At 39.6% G+C, this 27924-nt stretch overlaps 2 protein-coding genes and 1 long non-coding RNA gene across 5 annotated transcripts in view; 2 read left to right on the top strand and 1 right to left on the bottom strand.

Moving 5' to 3' along the window:
* Window positions 1-27924, bottom strand: part of LOC129743144 (cysteine sulfinic acid decarboxylase) — a 134802-nt gene that overhangs the window by 17257 nt on the left and 89621 nt on the right. The window lies entirely within an intron of this gene.
* Window positions 14941-24896, top strand: LOC129743145 (ovarian-specific serine/threonine-protein kinase Lok). 3 transcript variants are annotated; one of them, XM_055735115.1, is made up of 6 exons: window positions 14941-15173; window positions 15449-15836; window positions 15974-16131; window positions 22779-23144; window positions 23205-23385; window positions 23441-24896. In XM_055735115.1, the coding sequence occupies exons 2-6, from the start codon at window positions 15638-15640 to the stop codon at window positions 24013-24015; spliced, it is 1479 nt and encodes a 492-aa protein (XP_055591090.1). In that variant the 5' UTR covers window positions 14941-15173; window positions 15449-15637; the 3' UTR covers window positions 24016-24896. The 3 variants fall into 3 exon arrangements, with proteins under 3 accessions (XP_055591090.1, XP_055591092.1, XP_055591091.1); XM_055735117.1 differs by having other exon boundaries at window positions 14942-15173; window positions 15449-15785; XM_055735116.1 differs by lacking the exon at window positions 14941-15173 and adding an exon at window positions 15341-15376.
* LOC129743149 (uncharacterized) lies at window positions 18712-19651 on the top strand. Its single transcript, XR_008736590.1, has 2 exons — window positions 18712-19394; window positions 19458-19651. It is a non-coding gene; the product is annotated as an uncharacterized LOC129743149 (long non-coding RNA).

Here is a 27924-nt window from a genome sequence, read left to right as displayed (position 1 = left end):
TTTTCTTGAATACTGTATTTTTTTTTACAGTGGTACCCTACGGGAGCCCAAATCAGCTATCGCAGAAATAGAAAAAAAGAGTGGATCAGCAATAGTTTGCGATGAATATCGGCTACTCCGCTGGATCACCGGAAAAGTAAGGCAAATCCCGTGAAAACGACTGCCTGGCTGCTAACTGCTGGGGCGTCAAGTTCGTTGGCGCACCGAAATCGTTCCTTGGAGTGCACTGAATTCTGGTTCCATCACTTAGCGGGATTGACTGGGGCAAAAAGTTTTCATTTGACTGGAGGTTTGGTGGATTTGTGCTGGTTGAAATGCTGGCAATTGACCTGCATGTGACGTCGTAATGGGCAAAGGTGGCAAAGAAGGAATAGTAGTTGGTACGATATTATATTGCACAGATTGAGGCACTAAATTGGGCAACGAGTGCGCTAAATTATCAGGCATAAATGGCTGCGACACTCCTAATTGTGGGGGTAAATGTTGTGCAAATGACTCTTTATTCACCGTCGTTGGGGGGAATTGTTGAAAATTAGACAAGGGCTGCTGAACCACCGTTGGCACTAATTTAGCATTGCTAGATTGTCTTCGATGTGCAGTCTCAATGTTTGCAAATGGGGATTGATATTGGGGTTCAAATTTTGTTATGTTCGTGGGGCTAGGGAGCGCGACTACATTTCGCTGCTGCCCTACGATTTGGGTTGCTGAGGGCGCGTCCCGTCCTCGCTGCTGCCCAGCAACCAAGGCTGATTCATACATAGTGGGGCATTTATCATTAATAGCAAAATCAAAGGCTTGACACTTACCAAGTGGTCCTGTACTTCCCTCTAACACTGGAGCCTCAACAGTTACCGATTTGCCTGGCGGTACTGGTCCAGTGTGTGGTGACCAGGGAATCAAAAAATCGTTATCCTCCGATAGAATTTGCCGATCAAAACACCCGTGAGAGAGATTTTCATCCTCAAGAACACTATACCTAGCACTTATCAATTTCAATTTTGCTCCCGATAAGTTGTGCTTTCCGATTCAAATTTATCGTCTCTTGTAAAGCGGGCCACAGACTACACAACATTTGTACAAATGCGATGAAATTCGATGAAATGTTGTCGCTGTGAGCACGATTTGCATAGTGTATGGCACTGCTTGAATGAGTGCCCAAACGGTTGGAGTAAAATCGGTCGGGATCGAAATATTTTGTACAAAACATTCTCCCAGCCGGGGTGGAGATGGTTTTTTTTGTTGCTGTTGTTGTTTTCGCCAGCAATCATTTGTGTTCGCGTGAAATATGTTTGTATAGTGTGTGGGCGAGCATAGATCAAACAATCGACGCGGAATCATCGAATTTGTACAGGCCAATTTGTGTAGTCTATGGCCCGCTTAACGTTAAGGATAAGCAACAACAATTTGCTGGCATCCAAGGAGGACACCAACAATTGCTTGATGCACAAGGTGCCGGGCCGACCCGACTGGTAAACGCACCAACAAAAAATACCAAAAATACCAACAATTGCTTGATGACGCACAAGGTGCCGGGCCGGACCGACCGAGGTGTAGATGCACGAACAAAAAATACCAAAAATACCAACAATTGCTTGATGACATACAAGGTGCCGGGCCGGACCGACCCGATCGGTAGACGCACCCACAAAAAATACCAACAATTGCTTATGACACACAAGGTGCCGGGCCGACCCGAGCATGGGTCGGGTCGCACCATCAAAAATTGACGCACCAGCAAAAACACCAACAATTGCACGGGGCGCACATCAAGAAATCTGATGCCCACTAGAGCAAAGTTCGAACGAGTTATCCTGATCGGCATTGGAAAGGGATGAGAAGTCATCAGTTTTTAAAATTTATCGCTAAGTGTTACACAAGTGATAAACCAGTTATCATTATCAGATCGGTTCGATTTGTTTCCCTGGTGGTGACAAAGCATGTTGGCCTGTCTGCTTGGTTGCCTCGTTGCTATTTGCTGCCGGACGAGCGAGCTGCCGTCGCTCTGAACCCGGCTGGCTGCCTACCGAAAGAACGTCGTTCGTTCCCCCGGTGTACAATATAATAAGGTGATATCTTCCCGATATACTAACCTAGTGAATCGAATACACTCGGCACATTAAAACTTTGTAAAAGTTGTTGTTGTTGTTTGTTGTTGTTGGGTTTTGAATTTATTTGGCCTGAGGAGCAAAGCCTCATATCGCCATCACTCTTTTTTTATTATTTGACGTTTAATTGACGATTAACCGTCACTTAGTTTTCAGCAGTGTTGTTCATTCATACTTTTTTTTTGCTCAGCACTATGCTAATTTTGATTGAGTCAATTATTTAGTTGAAGACTGTTTTATGTTCTATGGGCCCTAGTACTTTGCTCATCTCGTCTAACACCTCTACCATCACCAGATATCCATCGTCTTCATCTGGGGATAAAGTGTACTTAGTGAGAGCAGCATACGCTTTCTTCAAAGTATTTTTGAAACAATCTTTTTGGTTGGCCAATATTTGCATTTGGTCATCCCACCGTTTACGCAGCTCCAAGTATTGTTGGACAGGCATTTGTTGTTGATTCTCCTCGTTTTCTTGGGTTGTTGAGTCTGTTTTCCTTTTCTTAGGTTGTATTACGGTATCTTTCTCCAATTTTTTTTCGACTGCTTGTATTTTCTGAGTTTGTTGATTTTTTTTTATTATTTTCTCTGTTTGCACTTGTAGATGCAACCGGCTGTCTTGAATGGTTTTGTTGTTTCGATGATGGTTGGACGCTTTTTGCTGTGATTGTAGCAAAGCTCTCGTAGATGCTGGGGAATTCTTTTGTGTTGTTAAGGATATCAAATCCGTTTCTAGTTTCTAGTCTGAATTCTTCTTTTGCTTCCTGGTAAGTCAGGTTCTGACGTGCCATTAACTTATTGATGGCTACCTGTTTTGCTCGTTCCGGGCATGTAAGATCGGAAGCTGTATGTTTCCCTTTGCAGTGAACACATTTTGTGTTTTTTCTGCAATTTTTAAAATCATGATCCTCCTCTTCTGTATCACCACAGTTGTGACAACGTTTTCTGCTTTTGCAGTTGTCTGCTATGTGTCCGTAACGCAAACAGGCATAACACATTACGATTCTATTTACGTAAGCCTCAACTTTGAGGTTAACACCATATACTCTCACGTTAGTGGGAAGTTTATTCGAACGAAATACTACACCTACTTTTCTGATTGGAATTTTTTCTTTATTGACGTAACGATACATCTGGAACATTTCTATGATCTCTTTTGTTGATTCGATTTCTTCTTTCAGTTCGTTAATATCAACATCTTCAGGAATCCCACTGAGAACACCTTTTACCGAAACAAACCCTTTCAATATGTATGCGGCATAATTTTTTAAACCCAGGTTTTCACAATTCGCAAGCCTGTTAGCTTCTTTCCATTCCTGGAAGTATACCAGAACTTTTGATCTTCCAATTTTTCTTATGTCAATTGTCTTCGTGAAACCGTTCTGTTTCAGCATCATTCCTACAGCAATTTTGTTTATACCGGTCGGTTTACTTTTTTCAGTTTCTTTTTCGCATTTTTCTACTATTACTTTATATGGCCCGCAGTCAGTGTATGCGTAGAAGTACTTTTCGAAGACTCTCTTCCCGCCATTTTGGTTTTCCTGTTGTATGGTTTTCTCATTATTTTCAGGAACACAATCCATCGGTGCCCCTGCTGGGGCACCTTCTTCTACACTCATTCCAATAAACCAGTAGAAAAAAAAATTCTTTTCGCACGAAAAACTATAGTTTTACAATTTATCTTTAAATCTTGTTTTTAACTTAAACACTTCATCAATTGCAAGTCACGTGTATGCGCTACGGCGGCTCAAACAAGAATACTTTGTAAAAGTAAAAGGCCTTTAATAAACTACACTCAGAAAAATACTATTATGTATGCCATAAGATTTTCTTATAAAGTGGCGCCATAAGAGAAATCATTGAAATTCATAAGATTGTCTTATGACGCGAATGAATTCTGAAGATGAACACCTAATGTAATGGGGGTTTGATGGTTTTCATAAGAGGCTCTTATGGAAACAGGAAGTCACTTCTAATAAGAATAATTTAAGAAATTTTATGTTGAAAACACTTTATTGTTTTCCGGATTTGTTTGAAATTTAGTTGTTCATGGCTACCATCAGCAAAACCTCAACACCCGGTTCCAACAATTTTTTTTTTGTCGCATCCGATTCTTTGACCTTGTGTTTTTCCGGTCCGCGTACTGAAAAGCAAACAAAAAATATTTTGGTTTACAAATAAATTAATCGTTCACATCAAAACCATCAACTCAAACTTACCACTCAGAAGATCACAATTATTTTCCACTGTTTGGGAAAACTAATAACTAACAACTAGCGAATGCTTCGTACCGTTAGACGATGGAAAACTGATGGAATGAATGAATGTGTTCATTATATTTTAACAATGCCGTTTCTTCTATATTTCATAAGATGTTCTTATGGAAACTGAAAGTATTTCATAAGACTCTTATGAAACACAATTTTGCGCTCTAGAAAGCGGTTCATTAGACGCATCTTATGAAAATTTTAATAAGAATTTGCCTGAGTGTAGTTGTAAATAAAAAAAAAAAAAATCTTCCCGATAATGTCGTCATTACTATCCATCTAGTGATCTACGCGCGCAAAACTTTTTGCCTGGCACGCTATAGGCAGATAGTAATGACGTCACTAATTTGCATTCAAACAAGTTGTTTACTCGAGTTAGTAGCCTACCTTATATACTTATACCGTGTACGCAATGATTCTGCTGGGCTGGAGATGGAAATACAATATACTTAAACACAATAATGGTGTGAGTGAAGTTACGCTTGATATTCAATGTTTTAGTGCGATGATGTGCTTTTACTCAAAGCTTGAATGTACTCGCTAAATTTGAAATACTCAGAGCCCGGCTACCTTTTACTCAGACGTCGCCACATGTATGAAGCAGCCGACGGCTGATCTTAATTAACTCAAATATCAGCGGAAAATTTACTCAGACGTCAGAAAATTCGGCACTCAGAGAACTCGAGTGCTGGAAGGCGACAACTGAGTAAATGATGATCAGTTTGTGCGAGGCGGTCGGACTTGGTTGTTTTCGTGCAGCAAAAACTAAAAAATGTACATTGTGAATATTCATTCTAAAGGTAATTTCTAGCTATTAATCCGATATTATTTTTATTACAGGGTTTGGTGACGAAGGTGGTCCAAATACAATTGGCATAACGGCATAATATTACGGCATAATGGGTCCCGGGAGACGAAACCCGACGGGCGAAAAAAAAATATTTTTTTTTTTAAATAAAATATGTATGCACAACATTTGGACTTTTTTTATTCAGCAAATCAACAAATCCATCATTTGTCTAAAAAATAATATAGGTTTTAACTATTCTAGCATGGAAAAAGCGGCCAAAAACCGCTTCAGAATTATTCGCGCATTCTGAGTAACCATGGCTCAGTTGTCGCGAAAAGGGCTGTTAGTCAGTTCTGAGTAAAAGCCGTTTAGTCAGAACTGAGTAGGTGCGGTTTTGGCGACAACTGAGTAGCCGTCACTCTGAACTGAGTAGCTGAAAGTTAGCGAGTAAAGCTGCAAAGCTTAGATCGCATTCCGCAGAGCGGCAGCACCATGAACATTTGGTTTGCGTAGCCGAGATTTGTTCGAGAGAACAACAGCTTTACAACGACTTTCTTGATAATTAGAGATCTTTGGTTTCTCTCATTTACCGATCTCGAGAGTTGAACGTGGAATCATTCCCACGTTACAGGGTGTCTTATAAATGCCTACCTCATATAGGTGAAAATAGATCGTAATTATAGAAACAACACAGCAATGACACCACAAACAACCTACCTTTTTTAAACCGCTTTATCGTTTCATAGTTCCAGATATCAGCGTGCACGGAACGTTGTCGAAACTTGACGTCGTGTTAGACCTGCAACAATATCGACTGGTGCGTGGCTTTTTGACCTACAATCTGGGAGAAGCTCTAGATGAACTTTATCTACGCCCCATGTACATTCCAAGCAGCACTTTGAGCCTCAACACCGACAGTGATGTAATTGACGACGTCTGGAAAAATCTCTCCATCCATCTAGAGCTACAGGATGTGTTGGTTCGACTAGAAACACTCGATGCAGAAAATACTCATGTACCATTGGCTTGTGTAAATTTTATAAAATCAAAACTTCTTGTTGAATCATTAAGCGATGGGGCTCAAGATATCGATTTAGTGTCACAGGAAATTCAAATCAAAGATATTCGATTTGAACGAGCAAAATCACAGGATGAAATAAGAAATGCCTTCCCAGACATTTTGCAACCAATTCAAAACGGACTAGACGATGGCCAGGTACAGGTGGAAATTCATAGTCGCCGTCGAAAAGACTTGACAAAATTTACAATATTGCTGAATAATATGCGATTAATGACTATACTGGATTGGTTAGAGAATGCTCGGGACTTTATTATGCAACTAGAAGATCAACCATTAATAGGTTTGGAAGTGAATAGGAAAGATCGGATACCTTCAACGGATTCAGCACAACGAGCTCCTACTCCCACAGAAGAGAGTCGAATGGAGCTTAAGTTGAACATTACCGACTCGGAATTGGTACTCGTAGAAAAAACTGACCAAGTCGATACAAATGCAGTTATCCTAAAGGTAAGTGTGGAATTTACTCAAGCCTGTGATTATTTTTATTTATTCAAACTTGATCCATTGCAGAGTACTACGGTTGTTTCTTATCGTCCATACGAAACTTCAAAAACGATGTCCATCAATCTTAACAATCTTGAAGTATTTTCCTGTATCTTAGGCTCAGAGGAAGGAACTGCACTTTCCATTATTGATCCTGTTACCATAAATATGGATCTCCGTCGTGGAATTTTGGATGTGCAGATGCAGAAACAGCTTTGCATCAGATTATCTTACCACGACGTGAAAATGTTTCAACGCATGCTCGAATCGTTACCTGGTCAGACAAAGAACGCTCGAGACAGCAAACAAGCGAGTATGGAGGAAGGATTGATAAAGGAAGAATCCAATACAGCCGTTGACAAACTTGTGCTGTTAGGTTTTAAAAGAGATGATTGCCTGAAAGCTTTAGAAAAATGTAAATATCAAATTGACGATGCTGCGCTGTGGTTGACCCAGAACTCGGAACCCCAGAAATATGATACAGTAGGAAAAAAAAGTAACATAAGTGTTGAAGCTGTTGAATTGAAGGCACCATATATTTCAATTTGCGTGATTGATGACTGTCGTGACGCAGATGTACCGTTTGTCGAGCTATCGTTGACTGAACTGAATCTTCGCCAAGAACTTGGTCATTCAACATTTTTAGATTCCGAAAACCAGAATACACCGATTGAAACGTTTGGAAGTTCTTTTTCTGGATTCAAGTCAGGTCGCATTGTGGGAACCTTCACTAGTGACTACTATAATAGGGCATTAAGCGGATGGGAACCGTTGATAGAACCGTGGAAGGTTGATGCCCAGTGGGGTTATAGCTTGGACCAAAGTGGTAGAAGTCGTAACAGGCTGAATTTGAAAGTTGAAAGCAACGACACTTTAAGACTGAATATCACCAGCACATTGATAGATTTATACCAGATGGTTAAAGATAACTGGACCCAGGATTATTACAACACAAACGTGAATTTGCACAACAAAAGCCCGATAAACTATAGGCGCAGGAATCCATTCATACCGTTTGCAATAAAAAACGATACAGGCGTTAAGCTATGGTATACTACACTTTTGTCTAACGAAACACCAAAAAATAATCTGCTCTCTGATCCAAACATGAATTGGACTTTAGTGGAACCGGGAGGAGCGGATACATTTTCGTACTTGACCAAAAGTAAGCAACGCCATCGAGATACTCATAAATTTAATCTTCATCAGATTGCAGTTCGCGTTGCTGGGTGGCAAGAAGTGGGGCCAATATCAGTAGACAAAGTAGGAACATATTTCCGTCATGCACGGGCTGATCTTGTTGATGATTATTCGCAGGTACCACGTGCAAGAGTTGTATTTGCTGTCACACTGGAAGGCTCCGCCCAAAAATTGATAACAGTTCGTTCAGCACTGAAATTAACCAACAAACTGGACAGTCCTATTTTGATCAAAATGGAACATCTTTATGGGCATTTAAACATACGTAATTGGCCAGACGTAAAAACATCAATTTTGCACTCAAATGATTCCATGAATATGCCTCTTACGCATGTTCACGCAATACTATACTTCAAGCCCATTCAGTCTAGTCTGCCTTTATTAGATGAAGTTAATGCAAATCAGTCCAGATCAGAAGATGTGAGCAGTTCAAGTGATGGGTGGACCCTCCTTCAAAAATTTGATGTCCAGAAATCGTTCAACAATAACAATGGATTTCAATTCACCGATAAAGGTGTACGATGGAGTGAAGCAAATGAAGCAGCAGAACCTTACCAGGAACTTCTAACATGTCGAGGTCTCCGAGACAAATCTTTTAAAATGCTTGTATCAATACGCAAAGAAAACTACCCATCGAAAGAAACTAACATGCTACCCGGTCATGCGATAACTATTTGGCCTCCTTTAAGGATTCACAATTTATTACCATGTGACCTTATGTTCAAGTTGCCTTGTGGTACTAAGGGAAGAATTTCTTGTTCGGAAACAGCCAAAATTTGCGAGCTCGATATGGATCAACCAGTTGTTGTTCATTTCAATCTAGATAACTATCCACAGGCCGGCCAAATTAGCATTCCAGTCGGATGCTACGGATCAGTTGAACAGGATCTTCCACTTTTGGATATAAAAGGTCGAGTACTGAAACTCAAAGCCGTTATATCTATCATAAAGGGACGTGGCATTCAAGTTTCCATCAGCGCGGCATATTGGTTGGTAAATCGTACAGGATTGCCTCTGGTATTTCGGCAGGACGATTTGGATACCGACAGTGCTGGTCAGTTTTCTGAACACGAACAAGCGCGTAACGTTTCGCCGTTTATGTTTTCGTTTTTGGATCCAATGCGTTCCGGGTGCTTAACGATGCGGCTAGGTAAACGTTTCGGAAAGAGTCTAAACTGGTGTCAACCGTTTAAATTGGAACAAGGTAAACAAAAAAAAATATTTTTACTTCTTCTGATGAATGGATTTTTTTTTCGTTTTGTTACAGGTATTCAACATTGCCAACTTGTAGGAGGTAATGAATCGTTCATCATAGGAATCGAAACACGTCGTGCGCGAGGACGCTACAATCAAACTACGATTGTAACATTTTCCCCCCGATATCAGCTCTACAACCGTAGTAGCTACACGCTGCAAGTGTTGCAAAAGTGCTTCACTGCTACTGTGTACGATCCGACCGCCAAGTCTGCATGCATAGAAGCTGTTCCAGGATGTCATATTGCATATCATTGGCCTCGTTTAGAAAAGAAACAAGAATTATGTGTCCGGCTTTCCGAGGTACCAGAGTGTTTGTGGTCAGCGGGGATTCCTATTTATGAAACCCAAAGCTTATACATTAATATTCGAACTGTGATGGGAACCATGCAGTTTTTGAGGCTGGAAACAATTTTACAAGGGGCTACATATTTCATGATATTTAGCGATGCACAATCACTCCCGCCGCCGATAAGATTGGACAATTATTCTGAGGTTCCGATTAAATTTCACCAACCTGCCCTTAGGAACCAGTTCAAAAGCACCGTTCGTCCTAGGAGTTCTATTGCTTATGTACTGGATGATCCATTGGGTAATAAATATTTGCAGCTGGAGGCACCTGGTGGCGATTATGAAAATTGCCCCCTCAATGGATTTGATGATTTTCGATTGACCTATGAGAACTTCATTTACATTGCTTTTACTCAAACGTTTGAAGTTACCCCGTCATTTGAATACGGATCAGCAACGGATTTAGACGTTAAATCGCAGCAACTAGTTTTGGGAGTGGTGGATAGCCGAGTAGTATTGGTTCGCAAGCAAGCGGGCGATCGATCTCAGCTTTGGAGGATGAATAATGAAAAACAGCTTGAGCATGAAGGTTCATCACCGCCGACTGAACCCGGAAAAAAACAATCTCGTTTTGTGTTAGATTTGGATCGTCCGCCTCAGCCAATGCAATTCATAAATTTGGTTGTTCGGCCATCGAATAAGCAACGTCAGTCAACGCAAACCTGGCATTTTACGGAGGAAGGGCGACTCATGTGTGAACATGCTAATATGTGTGTCCAGGCGAAAGGAGGTATATTTGGGCTGCAGGTCGGCTCAGAAGCCGTTCTTGGTATGTGCGTATCGGAAACAAAAGCACTGAATCGTTTCGGAGTTCCCTATGATCAAGCAATCGAGCGTCAAAAACTACGGCCAGGTTCTGGATGTCTGTCCGTCAGTTACAGAATGGACGGACCAATCAAATGCATCCAGATAAAGGACATTGTAAATTTATCCGGTGGACCATTAGCGTTGGATAATTCGTGGAAGCACGTTTCTCATATACTTAGCGAGAACAGAATAAGAAAGTCTTTTGAAGAGAATCAACAAAAATCAAAAGAACCGAATGAGTATTATGTAGTCCTCAAACTCCAGAAAGGTATTGGTTTGTCGTTGATTTCGAATCAACCGTGTGAAGAACTGGCTTACACGTCATTGGAGGATATTAATATGGAATTGATTTCTACTCCAACAGTTTTTTCGATCGACTTCAGTGTGGGAGATATGCAAATTGACAATCAATTATTCGAGACATCCTGTCCAATAACTTTGTATACGATAAATCCACCGGCAGGAACAGATGATTCAAACCGCACTGGCTTATCTTCACTTCAGCTCAATGTAAAGCTGCTACCAAGTCCAAATACAAATGCAATAATTTTCGAACATTTCATACTCAGTATTCGACCGATTGCAGTGTACTTAGAAGAAAGACTTATACTACGGTTAATAAAGTTTACAGGATTAGCAAAATCGTCAATCGATCCAGCTGCTGTTCCCGATGAATCTGATTACGAAGCGCAAAAGATCATCTACAAAGTTTTAGACAAAAATGTTAAGCGTTATTACTTTGGTGACTTGCAAATTGTTCCTAGTCAAATTCGACTCAGCTTTATTACCGCCTCAAAACTCACACCAGAATTCGCAGAAATCAAACGCAACCTTGGGTTTACCTTCATCAAGTTCGAGGATGCCATTGTAAACTTTGAAAAATTCACCCACAAGCATCATTTTGAAACTTTAGATGCTTATCTTAGCTCCATCAAATCACACTATAAAGAAGAGCTCAAATGGCAAGCTGCTTCAATTCTCGGTTCAGTGGATTTTCTTGGAAACCCCCTGGGATTTGCAAATGACCTTACAGAAGGCGTTTCGGGTTTACTTCTGGAAGGATCCATATTATCCTTGATAAAAAATGTCACACATGGAATTTCCAATTCTACGGCCAAACTCACAGGAACCATTTCTGACGGACTGGGAAAAGTCGTTTTCGATGAAGAACACGTTGAAGCTCGACAGAAAATTTTAGACGTCTCTGGAGGAAGTGGCAGCACAACCGAAGAACATTTAACAGCTGGTATAAAAGGTTTTACCTTTGGACTGTTGGGTGGTGTGACTAGCGTGGTGAAACACACTTACCAGGGAACAGTGAACGACGGAATCTCCGGATTTCTAACAGGCTTGGGCAAAGGTTTAGTAGGAACCGTTACCAAGCCTGTTATTGGAGTGTTAGATTTAGCATCCGAAACTGCAAATGCAGTGCGCGAACAAAGCAAAAGCTCCAGTAGAATTCTTCCAGAGCGCAAAAGGCATCCTCGAGTCGTTACCGGAGCTCCTGGTGGACTCCTCCCCACATTTTCCAGTCTCCAAAGTAAAGGCCAGCAATATTTGCTTCTCATCAATAAACGGAACTTTAGTGAACATTTCATGGCTTATGAACCATGCTTACTAGATACCAAAGAATCAAAAATGCGATTACTCGTCTCAGCAGAAAACGTGTATGTTTTCTCCAAAAACGAAACAACTACAACAATTTTATTCCACTACAGACTAAGTGAAGTCATTTCTTGCCAACCAGTGATTACTGGCGCCTCTTCAGACCCAAACAATCGCTCGACTGGTAAAAAAACAGTGTACATTGAGTTTTGTCTAGCTCTGCCAAGTAAATCACTTTCGCCTAGCGCACCGGAAATGATCAAGCGACCTCGCGTTCGCTGTCAGAACGAAGACATCGCGAAAAAGATTTGTCATCATGTAAGTTTACCTTGATTGAAATTCGCTACTTCAACCATACCTAATACAAATATAATTTACAGATAAATTTTGCCAAATGTATTTACGACGAGCGTGAGCTAACACTTAACTGGAATCCTGTGATCGAAACGTAAACGTGAATGCCAATGAAATTTGGGGTTGGCAGCTTCTGTGGCAACTGAATTGGTCAGAGGCGATTGCGTTTCTATATTTATGGCAATTTTATTTCGCTACGTAGGAACAATGATGAGTTTTGTTTGATTTTAGCCTGATACTAGATTCTACACATTGTTGGAATGAAATTGTTTTTTAAAATCAGTTGAATTGTTTAATTTAAAAATCCGAAAATTTCAAGTCGAAATCATGTTTAATTTTGAATATTTTCTTGTCCGGTCATAGACAAATCGCTTTTTTTTATTTTCCTATTATTTCGTTCGAACTGGCGTTTTGTTATCTTATATCTTCTGTACTCGAAAGATAATCAACCAACGATGACGTTCATGCGTGAATACATCTTACATGCCGAAAAAACTGATCACAATACAAATACAAAGTTTTTTTTTTTTTTTTTTTTTTGTCTGCGTTTACACGACTTTGCCTAGGGCCAAAGATGGCCCAACTTGGCTGACTAGTGTATGTTACAGTTCTTGTGTATATGTGTGCTTGTATTGTTTTCCTGTCATATCTATTATTAGAATTTTTCGAGTCTACTTTATCGGTAAGTCAATTCTTGTGTGCCTGATCTTCTTGTGTTTATACTCCGAGGAGTTTACAATCGTTATTTTTATTTCGAATACATGTTTCATGTTTGTTTTTTCATGGTTGGGCGAACCCGATTAACTTCTTGTGCTTATACTCCAGGGGAGTTTACAATTTCTATTCTTGGCCGAGGCCTTTTCGATTCGTGTGTACTCATGAAGAGTTTTTAACAATTCTTGGTATTTTGTCCGAAGACATTTTTATTCTGTGGGTTGTCCGAAGACTTATTCTTGTTTAGCCCTAAGCTGAAGGTGTCTAACTTAGGGCTATTTTTTGTTTTTAGGGGGGTGAGGAATCGAACCTCTCATCATCTGATTGAAAATCAGACCGGCTAGCTGACTGAGCTAACCACCCCCCCTAAATACAAAGTTTAGGTGATCCTCTCTGTACTACTAGGCAGCTTTCGATGTCATCATTTGTTCACCTTTAATTAACTTTTAATGTCAAAATTGGTCTGATTCAATCAGCGTCGTGTAAGCAGGTATCAAATTTTGTTTCATTAGAATGCTCATTATTAAGTCTTGAGAGTTTTGCATTGGACTCGTTAACAAGTTTCAATAAATTAAATTTCAATTTCATTCAACGTTAGCCTATTGTAATCATCGCTTCCAATCCGTTGGGGAAAATGGATGAGCTGCGGTCGACCTTTGGAGTTTTTCTCAACATATTTACTACTACTAGCTACCCACTCTTTTCCATCGTGGCTTTGCATAACGAGATATGTAATATTCCGCTCACCTCTCCCTAAGCGCATTTTGTAATAATTATTAACCTGTTGTAATAATAACCTAATAATAATAACCTATTGTAATAATAAATAATTAACCTTAAGGTACACCGGGGTAAGTGGGGACGCGGGGTAAGTGGGGACGGTGGCTATAAAAACAATGCTGTAAACAATTTTTTCAAACTTTTGATGCAGAATGTTAAATTTACTTGTAATCTATCCAAAAACTGTAAAAGAGATACGGTTCCGACAATAGCGGATGTTTACGGTGACTTTTTGTTAATTTTCTATTTTTAACTACGATGTGGAGTTGATGTGCATCTTTTTCAATCGCAAATTTCTCTTAAACTAGCTGGCTCTTGACGAAAAACTTTACATTGGACCAATCCTTGAATTCGAAACAACAAGTTAGGACAAGAAACGACGAATAAAAATTAAGAAAAAAGAGTTTATTTTCAAAAATCTAAAATGTTGTCTCCAAACCCTACCTGGGGTAAGTGGGGACGGCTTTATATATACTTGATGTTTACACATTTTTTCAATTTTCTCTCCTTCATTCAATACATTTTAGCTTTATTTAGCATTCGGATCATGAAAAGTTGGGAAAAGTACTGAAATAAGTATATATTTTCGATAAAATCGGATCTCGTGTGTTGTAACATAAATTAAACACAATAATCAGTACCATGAACTTTTTTCAAAATTTTGGACGGACCGAGTAATAAAGTAACGTATTCAACCAAGAAAACACAAATTTTTTGAAAATTTCCTAAGAAATCAAAGGGAAAATCTACCGTCCCCACTTACCCCATAAAGCGGGGTAAGTGAAGACACCAGCGGTCCATAACAATTTACGTGATAACTTTTTTCGCTTTGCTTCTATCAAGCTCATCTTTTCAGCATTTGTAAACAACATGTTCTGCATCACATTGAATGCAATTTTATCAAAATTGATCCACTGCTGATTTTTTAATGATTTTTTAAAGTTGAACTATACGAAAAACCGTCCCCACTTACCCCGGTGTACCTTATTTAAATTTTAATGGAAATTTAGGTGGATATGCACAAATTTACATTTGAAAAGCACGGATGTTATTGTTTCAGTGTAATAAATTGTGAGAAGGTTTTGTTCAGTGCAGTCGAACTTTATCGCAACGGCGCAGCTAAACGACGTTAAGACCGCCCGTTGAAAAGGGAAACAAAAGGACTATTCGATAACACCGCGCGCGGAAACTTGGAAAAAAGTACTAAGTAGAAGAACGGCCATAACTTTCGTAGACGTTGAAACAAATCGCATAATTTTGTGAATGTTCATCCGGAATCTCCGTGCCTAGTTCTCGTGCAAAAATGTGAAATCTAATAGTTACAGATACCGTTTGTTTGACATGTGCTGTTGAGTTTTTCCAATTGTTTAACGGTAGTGATTGAGGTAAGTTTTTTGTATAAGCAACATAAATTCCTACACATAAGAGATTGAACGAATACAATTACAATGAGGTGCAGTTTTCCTTTTCTTATCCTCGTGAGAGAACCAATTTTTTTTTTGTTTCGATTTACAGAGTCTCTTCCATCCAGTAGATCATAGTAATATCAATGTTAAAGACATAATAAAACTGTAGTCATTTATTTAAGGTTACGCGCAATGTGATTAATGTTCAACGCCTTAAACCGTTGATTATTTTGTTTTTTTTTTCTTTTTTTCAGATCGTCGTGATTGTTCGGCTCAGACGGAAGTGAAAGTTATATTATTTTCGTTGTTAAAGTAGCGCGATAGCAGTCTGTTGTTGGTGATAAGCATTAAAGTCCTGTAGTGTTAAGATATAAAATCAAAGAAAAACACTCAGTAGACTGTGTTATACAAAAAAAACGTAACTGCGAGCAAAGTTTTCCAAAATGGCCAACACCGGAGGAGCTGTCCAAGACACGCAACCTGGAACTCAAACGCAGAACACCGGTCTGTGGAGTCAAATCGAGAGTCAACCGGTGGATAACGTCATATGGGGTCGGCTTTATGCCAAAAACCTCAAGATTAAGAGCCTCGGTACTAAAAACGCACTTCCACTTATTCCCAGATCGGCATCTAGCAGTTATGGTACCTACATGTCTTTTAAAGGGGATTCGAAAGTTCAACAAATTCTGATCTTGATGCCTTATTTTATGTTGTTAAAAATTCACTAATTTTTTTTTCTAAAACTTGACCCTTCTTCCACTTTTTCTTGCGGTATTTAGACTTGTGCAATGAAGAGTTCAAAGCTGGCAGGAATGAGACCAATGATCTATGCATCGGAAAAGCGCACCTACCGGACAAGATATTGAGTCGAATATCTAAGGTTCATTTTTCACTCAAGAAAGACCTCACGGATATGTCCAGCCCTACGTATATCTATGTAAGTATCCCGGTATCTTAATTTATGTTCATTTGACACTTTAATCCATTTGCATGTAAACACCATAACTAGTGATCGTATCGTAGCATAAGAACACTATGCTAAAAAAAACCGGACACGTCTTAAAATAATTCAACAAGACGATTTTTAATACCATATTACTTTTCACCACTAGATTGTTGCAGCTGCAGCGTCCCGGCCAAAAACGACTTATAGTTGGTGTGCGTTATATCGATAGTGCCAAATGTAAACATCAAGCTGTGAAAATCAGGGGGTGACCATAGTACACAGCAAATTTTATTTTGCTGGAAACCAGCAAAAATTTGCTCGATTTTGTCCCGCTGGCTTTCCAGCAATTTTGATTGCTGGAAAATCCAGCAATATCAATTGCTTGAACCAGCTATCTGCTGGAAATCAGCATTTTGTTCATAAAACAACCGATTTTTTTGGATTTTAAATTAGATTTTAAATTTAAACTCTATGGTAGTCATATTTATAAAAAAAAATGTTTGTTAATTTTTCTTGAGCGAAATTTGACAGATCAATTGCTGTTTTTTGCAATGGAGATCAAGTGCTGGAAAAATCAGCAAGACGGAGAATGTTTGCTGGTTTCCATGCAGCAAAAATTTTGATTGCTGGACCTTTCCAAAGTTTTTTTTTGCTGGAAATCGAGGCAAGAATTTACTGTGTACATAGTAATTTTTTTTGCTGTTTTTTGCCCGCTGACTTTCCTGCGATTTGGATTGCTGGAAATCGAATTGCTGCTACATGCGATTCACGATAGATTTCATTGAAATATGAACTTAGTGAGATTTTTTTTCGGTATAAATAATTAAAAATGTTTGCAGAGGCCTTTTATTTTATAAATATATATTTTATAAATATAACACACTCACTTATATAAAATCAAACTGCACTTCACTTCTTTTTTTTTTCTTTTCTTTCGCTTTGGCGCAGACCTGCACTTTACTTCACTTATTTTATTAACAACAATATCGCAAGGAGATTTCTGTTTGATGTCCTTGTTTGCCTTGCCTTTGCGTCCAAGCTGCGCAGCAATTCCAAATTCTGTTTAAAGAGGAAAAGATATTGACAAAACAAGCACACAACAAAATTTATTACTTCGAAAAAGTCAGCTTCTTTATCACCCGTTATTTCTGTAACATCCATCACCAACTATTGGATGGAAGCCATATTGAATACCGTATTCTTTCACATAGATTTTCCGTGAATAAGCTATTCACTGCTACGTGAATATCACATAGAATGCACCAAATCCCTTTGTACTTGGTGGATCATTGGATTTTTACGTTAATCAAATGTGATGTGATTACGTATTGACAGCAAAAGGTTATGTGAATTTTACGTACGGTTCAAGTTCAAGCGAATTCGTATTAGCTTGTAAATGATTCTCGTAAGTCAAACACAAATTCACGTAATTGGCGCCTATGTGAAAATCCAGGTGAATTTAACGTTTCCTTTTCCTTCCTGTGCAGGAATGCTTACTTGGCTAACAGGCGTCGAATTAGATAATTTGCCCGGAAACGAAAAACAAAATATTTCATTTCTTGCTATCGTTAGTATAATTGAGTGATGGTTTTTCAGTGAAATGGTTTGAAGCCAACACAGAATAACGGGTGGCAACTAAAATTTTGGCTTTTCTTCTCCTCTTTTCGCCTGTATTTTTTGTTTTGTTTATGATTGCCCAGTTTTGCTCAAAATGCCGTCGAAACAAAATGCGTTTCGCGAGCGAGTTGTACTGTTTTACGAACTGCACGAAAATCTCGGCAAGAAGTAGGTATACAGTGCAACATTTTAAAAGTAAAAATGTGCGGCTTCCATTGTTTACCATATCCTAAACTCCCCAACAACTACTCGCAAGCAAGGTAGTGGCAGACCAGCGAAAATTATGGACGCAGAAGCACTTCGTTCTCTTTCTCGTGTCTCGACCAGCAAGGATTCACTGAGCCAACGGGATGCCGCCAAAAGGTTCAATTTTTTTCACCAGTACATTGGCAAGACATTGAAAAAAGTTGGAATTAAGTGCCGAAAGAAGACAAGAGCCCCAGAATACACTGAGGTCATATTTAGACTTTTAAATCCCAATGCTGCTGGATGATAAAAAATTATTCCGGAAAAGGTTTGTTTTGGACGACGAAAGTTACTTTCCTCTTTCGAAGACGCACATTTCCGGAAACGATCGATACTATTTCAAGGATAGTTCTACTAGGGAGTATGACATTTGGCATAAAGCCATTTGGCATAATGCCTTTTGGCATAAAGTCATTTGGCATAAATGCCATTTGGCATAAAGGCCATTTGGCATAAAGCCATTTGGCATAAAAGCTATTTGGCAAAAAGCCATTTGGCATCATTTCAGCTTACCGAGTGGTGATTGTTTAAATAAACTTCCAATTTTTTTCAAATTTTGCGGCGTTGCCGCAAACATCGAGAATGCAGGGGGTGAGGCGGCACGCGGCACAAAGCCGCCGGAGCTCCCCAATCCGAGGTGGCCGCCGACCCGCCGTCGGAAGCGGCGGCCTTATCACATTGGTCTAGGTCTACTGGGGCCTCGGTTTACGTGAAAGCTACACTGAAAAAAAAAATCATGGTATTCTGAAATAAATAAAAATGTTTAATTCTACCATACGTTGATATTGTCGATATAAACAAAGTTCTGGTGAATTTTACGACTTTTTGGTTAATTTTACCATGCGGGGCAGAAAAAATATGGTAAACTTAAATGAAAAAAGAGGTTTAATTTTACCATGCGCGAAATTTGTTGATATAAATGAAGTTTTCGTTATTTTGACGATCTTTTGGTTAATGCTACCATGCGCGCCAAAAAAAATGTGGTAAACCATAATAAAATAAGAGGTTTAATTTTACCATGCGGAACGTTTTGTGCATTTGGATAAAGTTTTGGTTATCGTGACTGTGACAATACTCTGGTACATTTTACCATGGATGTCAATAGCCAAAATGCTTTCAATCAGTTGTATCATCTTGCACTTTTGTTTCCTCATTGCCATTAAAACGGCTTTGAATTTTTATTTAATGTTGAAAACTTTGGAATCAATATTGATTATGTGCTACGTGCTGCGATCTTGAAGGTAAAGTGTTTTGGTGTGGGATCAGTGACGAAGGATATCAATTTTTATTTATCCACAGAAGGCCATTACAATCTGAAGTGCATCAACGCAAGAACGCATCATCGAGTCATCAACTACCGCTAATTTCAACAGTTCATTAAATTTTCAAGAGTAAGTGAAGTTTATTAGTATTTCTGCACAATATTTGACATTTCTTTTATATTTTATTTTTAGTGCACGGGGCGACGATGATTCACGAAGGCAAAAATACAATCTTTGGACAACGGCGGAACACCGGAGGCCAAATGTCGAAGGAATCTTTATGCAGTTAGGTTTATAGTTCCTGATCATTAACGCCGAACAATATTTATGTGAAAAAATAACGTGGATAATAACAGTGATGGATAAATAAACCAACATTTTTTAAATTTCAAATGGTTTCATTGAATGCATGGATAAATTACCATTATTTTGTCATAATTACCATGGCATGGTAAAATTCCGTACCCTAGGCTGTAATGGGTCACGGCGACGGCGTGCATTACTGTGTTTATGGAAGTTGAAGGTTTGGAAACAGACTCTAAACTAACATAAACCTGAGAGGGCGGTTGCACGTAGCCTTATTCGATATGAGATCATAGAAAATAAATTAAAAGGTGATTGAATATCGTATACTTTTTCTTTGATGATCCATGTTGATAAGGTGAATGGGAGTTGAAACACTTGCCCTCCCTTCCGTTGGACAACAACAGCATTGCGCAGTGGAAATATCACAATTTGTTGTTTTAATGTTGATATTTCCACTTTTCCATTATGCGCAAGTTAGATTAGAATAGACAGTATTGTAAATGAATGATAACTGCCAAAATTAGATAGGCAATTTAATTGTACAAGAATTAGATGGATGAGGATGTTAACAATTGGCATGGTTAGGTATTCAATGTTCAATGTACTACTAGGCAAGGTAAAGTAACAGTTTCCTTCTCCCCAATGCTCTAGTAAGTGTGCATTTGCGGTTTATGAATTTCGAAGGCTTATTCTTAAATCAAGCATTTTACAAGAACTAGAGGCTTATTGGATTAAGGTGCTGTTTAGATAGTTTTCTGTCAAAAATATTTCCTTTGCGTTTCAAAACTTTTTGATAGAATTGTCTATTTTTTGGTTAGGTATGAAATTCAAATAATGAAGTAAAAGATAGATGATAGCACAGCAAAATAATATTGGAGATTTATAAATAGGAGTGTAATTTATTTCATCCGAAAAAGATTGAAGAAAGTTGTTCTGTGAAGTTGTAAATGTTCGAGATTTTAGAAGAACAGCATAGTTCTTTCTCGTTTTAATACTTTTTTATTGTAGTTCGATCTTATAGCTTGATTAGGTTTGAAATTCAAATAAGGAATGTAGAAGATAGAAGGTATGATTCTGATAAACAAGAACCTACTCGTCCAGGAAAATAATATCGGGGTTTTAAAAATTGACATTCATTTTAACCAAACCAAATTTTTTTTTTTCTCTTATTATAGACACTTTACCACGTTTGTGGCGTTCGTGTCTTGAAAAAAAAAAAAAAAAACCAAACCAAAGATTGAGGAAAGTTGTTTGAGAAGTTGTTCAAAATTAGCAATGAGGTTTTAGAAGAACAGCATCGCCATTTGCATTATGGTTTAAATCCTGTTATTTTGATAAGTCAATGATAGTACAAAAGATATTGAACATGCAATTCATAATTGTATTTCTATATTATTTTTTAATTTCCAAAACATTTGGTACAATTATTATTTGTGTTTATCGAAATTCTATTAATTGCTGCATTGAGAGATAGCTTCTTATCTAGATGTTTTGTTCTGAATTCGAAAAATATGTTTTTTTAGTCAATCTAAAACGATAATAAATTCAAAGTTATTGCATCGAGTAAGGTTAGGTGGCAGGTAGGGATAACTCAACTACGGTAAGATAGTGAACCCTTCTGACAATGATATCGAGACGTAAGCATATGATAACTTTTGCTACCATACTGTTACTGCTCGGTTGAATTGGAGGTTGGGTTAACTCGAAGCTCATGTAAGGCCCAATTGTCCCAGTCCGTCGAGCACTATCTTAACGCTTCCCTAAACTGGTGCTTCAGAACCCTCGGGCTCTGTTGCCGCTATCCTACTCTAAGCTATTCTACTCTCATGTAAATTTTCCTCTTCTGTCCCCCGATCTGTTTTTCCTTTCCGGGTCAGCCAGGTAGCTCATAAACCCATACAAAAAAAAAAAAAAAAATTACCATGGCATGGTAAAATTGTACGTCGTAACGCACCCTAACGCATACACATGGTAATTTTAAACACACTCATGTTTAAGATAAACAAAAACGTACTAAAAAAAATCCATCTGTTTTTATTCTTAAATTAACCTTTGGATATGGTAACGTTTACCATGGTTTTTTTTTTCGGTGTAGGGGTGATCCCTTAGCCCTGTCCGCCGCGCGATAGCGCGAAGGACAATATTTCATGAAAGTTCGAACGCGCAGCGTGAGGAGTCGGTTCAAGCTTAGGTCTAAACGCTTTACTTATTGCGGTTCTACAAAAGTCAACACCAGCCTCCTCACGCTGCGCGTTCGAACTTGTATTAAATATTTTCCTTCGCGCTATCGCGCGGCGGACGGGACTAAGGGATCATCCCTAGCTTTCACGTAAACCTAGGAGGCCCCAGTAGACCTAGACCAATATAATAAGGCCGCCGCTTCCGACGGCGGGTCGGCGGCCACCTCGGATTGGGGCGCCTCACCCCCTGCATCCTCGATGTTTAAACTTAAGAAAAGAAAACTTGCAACGTTGTCCAAAAAGTGAATCTCAACGTGACCACACGAAAAAAGAAATTATGCCAAATGGCTTTATGCCAAATGGCTTTTATGCCAAATGACCTTTATGCCAAATGGCCATTATGCCAAATGGCTTTTATGCCAAATGGCTTCATGCCAAAAGGCATTATGCCAAATGGCTTCATGCCAAATGTCATACTCCCGTTCTACTACATTTCCGAACATTAAATGCAAGTTCAAACATAAGTTTGATGCTGTACATTGCCATTTCCCGGGCAGCCATAATTCAAGCTGTCTAGTTCGGCTATCAATCAAGATGTGTACCAGAATGAATGTTTGAAGAAAATGTTGATGTCGTTTCTACACAATCATCATCCAGATGGACAATACGTGTTTTGGCCGGATAAAGCATCATCGCATTATGCGGTGAATGACTTCTTGGTACCTAAATGCAAATAATAAAATAACTTTAACACAATTGGCACATCTATCTGAACCAAGCTTTAGACAGATGTCGGAATACATCTAGTAAATTAACTGTGTATCTGGTTGACTCATTCTTCCAAAATATACTTACATAAACGCACGCAACACATTCACTCCATAACAGTTCATACGAAGCCATGGGATACTGGTATGGTGTCTATTTTTCATTATACCTAATGTTCGATTAAGTAATCTGAACGAAGTTAGCATGCCTTCGCGTAGTATATTTTGATATTGACCATTTTATTAACTAACAAACGCAGGACGAATCTCGGAATGGAACCTTCTTGAACGGTCTACTGATTGGGCACCAGAAGAAAATGATAATTAAAAACGATGACATCATAGCTCTCTCGCATCCCACTTACAAAGCACTCGTCTATAAGGATCTAACCCCATGTGAAGCCAAAGGTCTGCCGAAGGAGATTAGCGAATCATACTATGTCGGCCGAAAGCTGGGCTCCGGTGCGTGCGGCGTAGTGCATCTGGTCTACGACACGAAGACCTGTACCCCGTACGCTATGAAGCATGTCGTCAAGAACATGCTGGCCGAATGCAGCAAACCAAAAATTCTGAACGATCCCCAGCGGGTAATGAATGAGGTGAACATAATGAAAAGCCTAGAACACGTAAGTCAGTTTGTGTAGAACTTGCTGGTTAAATCAATGTAACCTTTTTCTTTACATCAGCCTTGCGTTATTAAAATGCATGACATCGTAAATCGACCGGATTCGGTGTATATGGTGCTAGAGTTCATGAAAGGCGGTGATCTACTGACAAGAATTACTAGTAACAAGTTCCTTAGCGAGAAGACCTCAAAACTCTTTTTCCTTCAAATGTGCCATGCCGTAAAATATTTGCATGCCAAAGGTGAGTGCAATACTGTTCAGACTTCACATGCAATATAACATATTTTTTTCTTCAGGGATAACGCACCGCGATCTGAAACCGGACAACATCTTACTGGAAAATGACGACGAGGAAACTTTACTGAAAGTATCTGATTTTGGGTTAAGCAAGTTCGTCCAGAAGGACTCGGTGATGCGTACACTATGTGGTACGCCCCTGTATGTTGCCCCTGAAGTACTCTCAACGGGCGGCAAGGGATCATATACTCGCAAAGTAGACATATGGAGCCTGGGAGTTGTGCTTTTCACTATGCTCAGTGGAACTTTGCCTTTTTCCGACGAATACGGAAGTCCAGCCACGGAACAGATCAAACGAGCTAAATTTTCGTTTCGTCATCGTTCGTGGAGAGCGGTTTCAGCACCGGCCAAAAAGCTCATCTATGACATTCTCACAGTTGATCCTATTACTAGGCCCTCTCTGGATGTAATTTTAAACAGCACCTGGATGCGGGATCAGGAGGTGATCCAAAAAGCAGAGAAATTAATGGGCATTAAAATCACCGGGACGAAGAAACCATCTACTTCTGATATTGAAAACAATAACGAAAAAATCTTCGCTGAACCTCCCAAAAAACGGCAACGCACCAAATGACTAGAGACAGATGACGAAACAGCATCAAGCGTTCGGGAGAAGTCAGATGACGAGGAAGCGCCGGTACAATTGCGATTTAGAAAAGGACTACGCTTAAAAGTTAGTATTCGATGAGCAGACAGTGACAAATTTCAAGTTAAGGGTTAAAATACCTTAGTACATAAGGATCGTGATCTTCGGGTGGCGCGTTTTTGACATGAGCTGACAAAGCACTAAATCAAAGTACAAAAATAAGAGGTTTTTGTAGTTACTACTTATAACAAACGTTTACTGAACTACAACTCCTAAAATCCATGAAACGTGATAATCCTAGATTTTTGGAAAATATCTTTGTCGATGAAACTTTTTTCAATCAAATAATAAGCAGAGAGACTTTTTTTTAGTATATTTCATTAAAATGAGTTGTGCTCGCTCAAGAAACAGAGATAATCTTAACTGCAGTAAACTATACAAATCAAGTTGTCGAAAGTAAGTTTTTTTTGTAAAGGAATAACTTCCTACAAATCGCACGTTGAATTAGCAAGTATGTTTATTTTTAAGACCTTTCAAATTTGTTTTGAAAACTGGTAATAAATTCATTCTATTGCAGTATAACCAACGATTTGGAACATTTTACAGTTGAAATTGGTTGTACCTATACATTCTCTGTCGCGCCAGCATTTTAATGTGTGTAATGTGTAATTGTTTTTGAATTACTCAATAGAAAATAGATTGTTTCCACTCCTAATACGTATACCAGTTGAAAGGGCTCACCAATCTGCCATATTATGATAAATTTATAGCTAACATAAGAACGACATGAAACAGCTTTATGCTTAAAGAATTCATACATTTAAGAAAAACTTTATTTTTGTTTCGAATAAATTTTTAAATAATTTAAATGTGTTGATTGTTAGGATTAGTGAAGTGCGAAACATTGTTTTGATGACATTCTCATTGAATAAGAGTTTCATAAGTTTAATATTCCTTCGCATTGTACGATTTTCTACGAAGTAGGTTCCTAAATTTGGTTATTCGAAATACCTTTGCCTATTAGATATAGGTACATTTGTAAAAAAAAGATATCCTTTTCAATTGGTTTGCCCGTTCGTTGTTGTTGTGTTGGTTATTCACCATGGGTACACGGATTCATCGCAGTTTCTACCAAAGTATGTGTTCACATGCGTTCTTTAGATTATTAAGTTCGGCAAATCTCCAATGCGCGCTGTACACCATACCCGGACCCCATGGCTTCGTATGAACTGTTATGGATGAATGTATTGTGTTGATGTATATAGGTATATTTTAGAAGAACGAGTCAATCAGGTGGGCTAGTTTACTTACAGTTATTCCGGCATCCGTGTGTATTCCTGGCCAGCTGGCTTATTATATAGTCAGTTACCTGTTGGCAACTTATGGGATTCGACCAAAAAATTTTCTTGCCGATACCGGGTATCGAACCCATTAAAGAGTAACTCGAGCGAGGTAAGTTCCGAACAAGACATCCAATTTATTTTTAAATAACAAATTGTAGCGGTTATGTTTGAAACCTGGTTCATTTATGATTATTATGAACCAATTCGGATTAACCTGTAAAAAGATTTAGTAAATAAAAATATTATACAAAAAAAAAAACAAAAAAAAACTCAGTGCAAATTACGCTCCGTGCACCAAAAGTGTAAGCAGTGTTGTAAGGCCGATGACATAGTGAGAGCGATGCGATGCGAATTGGCGAACGCGGCCAATGCGAACTCGAGCGGTGGAACAAATTGACATCTGCTTCGCCGCGTCGAGTATGTCAGGTTTAAGTGATTCACATACATTTTAATCAAATGTGGTTCGCCGCATTGAATCGCATTCGCCGGTTCGCATCGCATCGCACTCACTATGTCATCGGCCTAAGTCGACCTGAATACCCGCTGTTGTCAGAAGAAATCAAATCACGCAATATTGTAACGTTTTCGAGCAAAATTGAGTATTAATGTAGATGTAGCATTAAAGCACCCAAAACATGCATAGTTACGGCGTGTTCGTAAACTGATTTGTTTGGTGATGCATCGATTTTTTTGGTAGATGTCAAAACACCTTCCAATGCTTTTGCATACAGTTTGTTGAATTTACGAACGCCAGCATCGATAGAAAAAATCAATTTACGAACACGCCGTTATTCACCCACTGCGTGAAGGAACTTGCGCTGAAGGCAAACGAGCGTGTAGCGACGCAAGAAAATTTCTCGACGCCCGAACAACTTCAAGTTGCCCGGTTAAAAAAAACCGCTGAGCATAAACGTCAAAAAAAGGAGGGAAAAAAGGTTGGTGCGCTTCATCCACGCTACTTACTTACTTAATGATCCCGCGCCGATCCTCCGGTGCATAGGGCCGTGGTAAAAGACCTCCACTGTTGACGATCCGGAGCCAGCGTCTTCATCTGGTCCCAGTCAAGATTCTCGTCGACAGTTCGGATTTCAGCGGCTAGGCTTCGCCGTCACGAGTTTCTGGGCCTGCCTCTTCTTCGATGTCCTTCTGGATTCCAATCTGGCGCCTCTCTGCAAATCTCGTTTTCATCTTTTCGCAGCGTGTGCCCAATCCATCTCCACTTACGTTCCCGAATCTCGATTTCTAGCGCCCTTTGATGACACCGGCGATGTAGTTCCTCATTCGAGATCCAGTTGCCAGGCCACCAAGCGCGGATGATATTCCGCAGGCAGCGGTTTACAAATACTTGCAGTTTTCGCGTCGTCACCGCATATGTGCACCAAGTTTCGCACCTGTACAGCAATACGGATTTGACGTTTGAGTTGAAGATTCGGATTTTCGTTCGTAGAGAGATCTGGCGTGACCGCCAGATGTTTCGGAGACTCACAACCGCAAATCGGGCCTTTCTGATCCGGGTTTCGATGTCTTTCCTGGTACCACCATCAGGCGTACTGGATACAGGATACTGGAAGCACTCCACTGTCTCAACTTGTTGTCCAGCTACCATGAAACTGGAGGGATTTCCTGTGTTGATCTCCATCGACTTGGTCTTTCCGACATTGATTTTGAGATTGCTCTGCATATCCGGTTACGTTTGGGCGAGCAAAACAATATCGTCATCCACGCGGCAGCCGACAAACAAAAACCCTCAAGGAGGCAGGATCGCATTCCTGATTTTTATCAGTTTCCTGGGTCCCGAGGATATCACAACCTGCGGAAGCATCGACACGTGCCGAAAAGGAAAAAAAACCCTCCCACAGAGGTAGCTCACAAAGCTGAAATAGATGCCTTATATCACATTGGTCGTTCCGTTGCCGTGTCTGACCAACTATTGGCATCTCCAACTGGTCGCGGTGGAATATTGCCGGACCAAAACAACCCCTCCTAGAGGTAAGTCATAAAGCACCCCCCTTAACAGCACACGCTAATGCTGAACATTTCTGCAGAGTTTTTATCACGCACCGGAAGCAGACTGCGAGTTTTTTGTGCCGCACCGGAAGCGGGAATTTTGTTCCGCACGGAAGCAGACTGCGAGTTTTTTGTGCCGCACCGGAAGCGGGAATTTTGTTCCGCACGGAAGCAGACTGCGAGTTTCTTGTGCCGCGCCGGAAGCGGGAATTTTGTTCCGCACGGAAGCAGACTGCCAGTTTTTTGTGCGGCACCGGAAGCAGACTGCAGGAATTTAGTTCCACACCGCAAGCAGACTGCGGGAGTTTTTGTTCCGTCCTGGAAGTAGGCTGCAGGTAGCGGTACTTTAGGACTCGCGTCGGTTTCTTCTCGGCAGATTGGGGCTCGGAATCGGGTGCTTGCCTTCGAGAAGGTCGCATTCGAATCAACCAGTGTGGCCAGTATCGACACCCTAACCTGCAACCAAAACAAGCCAAAGGACGTTCAAGCGAGGGGAACAGCGATTCCGTGATGAACATATCACAGTGCGAGCGAGTCATGCATGCAG

Source organism: Uranotaenia lowii, chromosome 2 (genome assembly GCF_029784155.1).
Source record: "Uranotaenia lowii strain MFRU-FL chromosome 2, ASM2978415v1, whole genome shotgun sequence".
In the NCBI taxonomy this organism is placed as follows: domain Eukaryota; kingdom Metazoa; phylum Arthropoda; class Insecta; order Diptera; family Culicidae; genus Uranotaenia; species Uranotaenia lowii.
The sequence above is the reverse complement of the archived record's forward strand: the minus strand, read 5'-3'. Positions and strand labels throughout refer to the sequence as shown.

Excerpts from the sequence above, each read along its gene's own strand:
- LOC129743145 (XM_055735115.1), top strand. The coding sequence starts at position 15,638 with ATGGCCAACACCGGAGGAGCTGTCCAAGACACGCAACCTGGAACTCAA. Across the intron at positions 16,132-22,778 it reads CCAGCCCTACGTATATCTAT|GACGAATCTCGGAATGGAAC; the intron begins GTAAGTATCCCG and ends TAACAAACGCAG. Across the intron at positions 23,145-23,204 it reads TAATGAAAAGCCTAGAACAC|CCTTGCGTTATTAAAATGCA; the intron begins GTAAGTCAGTTT and ends TCTTTACATCAG.